Source organism: Hipposideros armiger, unplaced genomic scaffold (genome assembly GCF_001890085.2).
Source record: "Hipposideros armiger isolate ML-2016 unplaced genomic scaffold, ASM189008v1 scaffold_92, whole genome shotgun sequence".
In the NCBI taxonomy this organism is placed as follows: Eukaryota; Metazoa; Chordata; class Mammalia; order Chiroptera; family Hipposideridae; genus Hipposideros; species Hipposideros armiger.
This window is the reverse complement of record NW_017731442.1, coordinates 2,145,636-2,150,431: the sequence shown is the minus strand read 5'-3', so window position 1 is coordinate 2,150,431 and position 4,796 is coordinate 2,145,636. Positions and strand designations below refer to the sequence as shown.

At 56.9% G+C, this 4,796-nt stretch overlaps 1 protein-coding gene across 1 annotated transcript in view; it reads left to right on the top strand.

Annotated features, from left to right (window-relative positions):
- SPTBN5 (spectrin beta, non-erythrocytic 5) overlaps positions 1 to 4,796 on the top strand; it is a 61,048-nt gene that overhangs the window by 5,613 nt on the left and 50,639 nt on the right. The window contains exons 5-11 of the mRNA XM_019644863.1: positions 130 to 358; positions 1,280 to 1,911; positions 3,160 to 3,298; positions 3,407 to 3,639; positions 3,875 to 4,028; positions 4,116 to 4,307; positions 4,388 to 4,594. Of these exons, the coding sequence (XP_019500408.1) occupies positions 130 to 358; positions 1,280 to 1,911; positions 3,160 to 3,298; positions 3,407 to 3,639; positions 3,875 to 4,028; positions 4,116 to 4,307; positions 4,388 to 4,594 (1,786 nt within the window). The remainder of the gene's footprint in view (positions 1 to 129; positions 359 to 1,279; positions 1,912 to 3,159; positions 3,299 to 3,406; positions 3,640 to 3,874; positions 4,029 to 4,115; positions 4,308 to 4,387; positions 4,595 to 4,796) is intronic.

The following is a 4,796-nucleotide window of genomic DNA, read 5'->3' as shown; positions in this document are numbered from 1 at the left end:
GGACAGGAGAAAACAAATGCACAGTAAGGTGTGAATGACCAATAGGAACTCATTTGCCTTTTTAACAAGTCCACTTAAACCCAAGCAGTAAATGACTCTGGTGAAGAGCCCTGCCTGCTCTCTGTCCAGGCCAGACCTGCTTGACTACTACTCCCTGCGTCCCGACCGTCCACTGCACAACCTCAGCGTTGTTTTCCATGTGGCTGAGCAGGAGCTAGGCATTGCTCAGCTACTGGACCCCGAGGATGTGGCAGCCCTACAGCCTGATGAGCGCTCCATCATGACCTACGTCTCCCTCTACTACCACCACTTCTCCCGCCTGCACCAGGGGCACACTGTCCAGAGGAGGCTCGCTAAGGTCGGTGACAAAGGGAAGGTGGCATCAAGGAGAGGTAGGGGTGAGCATGGGCTCTAGAGTCAGACACACCTCAGTTTGAAACCTGCCTCTGCCACTTCCTAGCTGTGTGGCCTTAGCCATGTCACCTAACTTTACTGTGCTCCATCTGCAAAATGGAGATGATAATGCCTGGGTGACAGAAGGCTGCTATGAGTGTTCAAGGGAGCATGAGTAAAGTGCCTAGCACAGTGCCTGGCACACAGGGAAAGCCAGGTGAGTGATATCCCTTTCTGTCCCTCTCCCTCCCCTACTGCTCTTGGGCTGTTAAGCTCCTAATGTATTGGGTTGTCGGAAAAGTCATGACATTTTTTTTTCTATGTTATGCGTTGCAAAAATGCATCATGACTTTTCGGACAACCCAATAGATTAAAAGGCTCAGAGAGTCGGACTCTGTAAGGACAAACACAGAAGCAGCTCTGCTGGGCTGAGTCCATGTTTTGCGGGGGGCTCTCTTACTCTCTGGGCATGATGGCAGAGGCTGAAGCCTGGGAGAGCTGGTCTCAGGATTGGTGTCTCAGCTGGGCATAGGGAAGATAAGCCAGACCAAGTGCTCTGAGCTGCTTTAGAGGTGTGGGGCCTCAGGGAAGGGAAAGAAGACTCAGAAAAAGGATAGCACCCCTAGAGGTGAGGACAAATTGGGTACAAAAGGATAGAAGAAGGCAGGACAGGAGCCTCACACTCCTGGGTCTGAGTGTGCAATGCGGGCAAAGCCGCTTCTCTGTGGCTTGAGACGACCCCACTTCAGTGTATCCACAGCTGAAGGAAGGAGCTACTGCCCACCTGGGCAACCCTGGTGGGCGCTCAAACTCCAAAAGGGGAATGCCTCCATTCCAGGGCCTGCCCGAAAGTGCAGCCCTGACCCCTTCCCATGCCCTCTGCCAGATCCTGCTTCAGCTGCAGAAAACAGAGGAGCTGCAGACCCAGTATGAGCAGCTGGTGGTCGATCTGTTATGGTGGATTGCAGAGAAGCAGGTGCAGCTGGAGGCACAAGACTTCCCGAACTCCCTGCCTGCCATGCGCCAGCTACTGGTGGCCTTTGCCTCCTTCCGCACCCAGGAGAAGCCACCGAGGCTGCAGCAGCGAGTGGCTGCAGAGGCTCTGCTCTTCCAGCTGCAGACAGCGCTCCGAGCCCAGAACCGTAGGCCCTTCCTGCCTCACCAGGGCCTGGGCCCTGCAGACCTGTCCCAGCGCTGGGCAGGCCTGGAGCGGGCAGAGGCCTCAAGGAGCCAGGGCTTGCAGCAGAAACTCCTGCAGCTAGAGCGGCTGGAAACCCTGGCCCGGCGCTTCCAGCGTAAGGCGGCCCTCCGGGAGAGCTTTCTCACAGACACAGAAAAGGTGCTGGACCAGGCCACAACCCCACCCACCAGCCTGGTCACAGTGGAGGTGGCTGCCCAGAGACTGAGCATGCTGGAAGCCAGCATCCTGCCCCAGGAGGGACGCTTCCAGGCCCTGGCTGAGATTGTAGACATACTCCAGCAGGAGCAGTACCACAGCTGGGCAGATACGGCCTGCAGGTGAACTCCGGGCACATGAACCATCCTCAAAACAGGTTCAAGCCTTCCCACCATACCCCTATCTTTACACATACCCATTCCTAGCCACAAAGCAGAGGAGTGATTTATGAATTCAGGGCTCCCTTTAAAAAGATCTAGCTCCCACTGATGCCTGAAATTCTACCATTTATAATTCATCTCTTTTGGCAAAGCCCTGTCCTCTTTAGGTAGCCTCTTATTGATTCACTCACTAAACAAGCATGTATTGTCTACCATGTCCCATGCACCGTTTTAGGTGCTGGAGGTTTCTCAGTGAAGAGGACACACAAAAACCCCTCCCCTCATGAAGCTTACACACTACTAAGGAAAACAGACAAATAAGAAAAATAGATAGTATGTGAGATAGCGATTTAAAAAAAAAAGGCAGGAGAGGGGAATCTGAAGTGACAAGGTCAAGGGAGGGAGTTATACTGGGTGGCCAGAGGTGCTTCACTTTCTAGCAAAGACCAAAAAGAAGTGAGGGGCCAGCCGTACAGATTTAGGGACAGACAGTACTAGTCAGAGGGAAGAGTGCAGCGTCCCAAGGTGGGCACATGTCTGGCATGTTTGGAAAATAGCATGGAGGCCAGTGTTGGCCAAAGTGAACAAGCAGGAGTTGAGGTCAGGGAGGTACAGAGGTGAGAAGTAGGGCAGAGATCATGCTGGGCTCCGTAGGTCACAGTAAGGACTTGGTTTTTACTCAGATAAAGATGGGAAATCACGGGAGGGCTTGAACAAGCTAACTTTTGTTTTACAATCATCACTCTGGATGCCGGGTCAGGAACAGACTGAAGGGACAAAGGCAGAAGCAGAGCAGCTGGGAAGCTACTGCAATAATCCAGGCCAGAGAAGTAGTGGGGGTGATGAGAAATGGCCGGATTCTGTATATATTTTGAATCCAAGAGGATTTGCAGATGGATCAGATGTGGGGTGTGAGTTATCAAGATTTTAGTCCAGGCACCTGGAAGCACAGTGTTGCTATCCCCTGAGATGGGGGCTGGAAAGGTTTGGGGGGCCATGAAGGCCTGAACCTCCCAGGCCCTCCTGGCTTCTCTGCCTGTGTCTAAGACGCAGGGATGCACTGTCGCTAACCCAAGTCTAGGATGCTCACAAACGTCGTCCAGGGAGTTGGGGCTCATCCAGGGCAGCCAAGCCACCTGACCAGCTGTGGACCCCAAGGCAGCACGCCTGCCTCAGCCCAGTGGAGACCCCTGTTCTCATGCCCTCCAGGCAGCTGGAGATCACACGGCGCTGGGAGCAGATCCTTCAGCATGTCCAAGGGCAAAGGAAGTGGATGGCGGACATGCAGGCTGTGCTACGCCTGCTGCAGGAGGTGGAGACTGCCTCCAACCAGCTCAAGGAGTTGCAGGTGGGCCCTGGACCATCAGACCCCTGGGGAACACAGCTGGCATGTCAGCTCTGGCACTCAGGGGGACCCAGCATTCTAGGACTGCAATGACCACTCATCCCTGGCCAGGTGCTGGCCAGCTCCACCGTCTGTGGTCAACAGCTGGCAGAGGTAGTGGAGCTGCTGCAGAGACATGACCTGCTGGAAGCCCAGGTCTCTGACCACGGAGCCCACGTGAGCCACCTTGTCTATCAGACTGCAAAGCTGGACTCCTCCCTGGGTACTAGCGTGGAGGAGCTACAGGCCCAGGCCCAGGCGCTGGCCCAGCTCCACCAGAGCCTGGTATCTCTTGCCAGGGCCAGGTAAGAGCTCACCCCAACCCCTCTACCTTCTCCAGAATTTTTCTGTAGCCCAAGTTACCTCTTGCCCAGGTTAAAATACTGCTAGCCTGGCAACTTCCTCTACACTGACCCTCACCCCCAAGGCCTCTGTCTCCCCAGTTTGAGTCATCCAGGGAAAACTCCTGTCTACCTAAGGGGGAGTGTCTGAACCTAGTGTGGACCTCCCTCACCCCCAGTGATCCTTACTGTCCCTCAGGCGGACCTTGCTGGAGCAGACCCTGCAGAGGGAGGCATTCCTGTGTGACTGTGAGGAGGAGGAAGCCTGGTTGAGGGAGCACAGACGGCTGGTGGAAGATGTGGCCCTGGGCGGGGATCTTGGCCAGATTGCTGCCGCCCTGCAGAAACACAAGGTGCCTGCTACCCTGTGCCCTGCCTGTCTCCACATCCCTGACGACCCGCCCTTACCCTCACCCAGCTCCCTACTCTGCCTCCTCCAGGCCCTGGAAGCTGAGCTCCGCTGCCACCAGGCTGTGTGCACTGATCTCAAGCAGAGGGGACGTGACCTGGGTGCCCATGGGCTGCTGGATCCCCAGGAGCGGGCCGGGGCGGTGCAGTACGTGTGGCAGCAGCTCCGGGCCCGGGCGGCACTGCGGGGTGCGCGGCTGCAAGCAGCCCTGCTGGTCCAACAGGTAGTGGGGTCGATAAGCTGCTGGCAGCGGAGTGGGGTGTGCAGGGTTGGCCAACACCCAGCCTGCCCTTCTCCCCACAGTACTTCGCAGACGCAGCGGAGGCAGCCACGTGGTTACAGGAGCAGCGGGTGGCACTGGAGAGCTTGTCCTGCGGGCAGGACCAGGCAGGCGCCGAGGCCCTGCTGCTGGACCACCTTCGGCTGGAGCGCACGCTGTGCTCCTTCAGGGCAGAGCTGCAGGGGCTGGATGAGCAGGCGCGGGCAGCTGCTGCGCGGGCATCACTCACGGTGTGTGGAAGGTGCGGGAGTGGGGAGGGGTGCAGGCAAAGGACCCAGAGCCACAGGTCTCCAATACCAAAGGTACCTGTGGTCTCTGTGCTGCGCCTGTCTCCCATGGCCACACAGAGGTGGAAATGCGAGGGCATCTGTGGCCCCTAACCCCAGGGGATCGTGGCCTTCCCCTGGGCTTGGGGCAGGAGGTGTGTGTGTG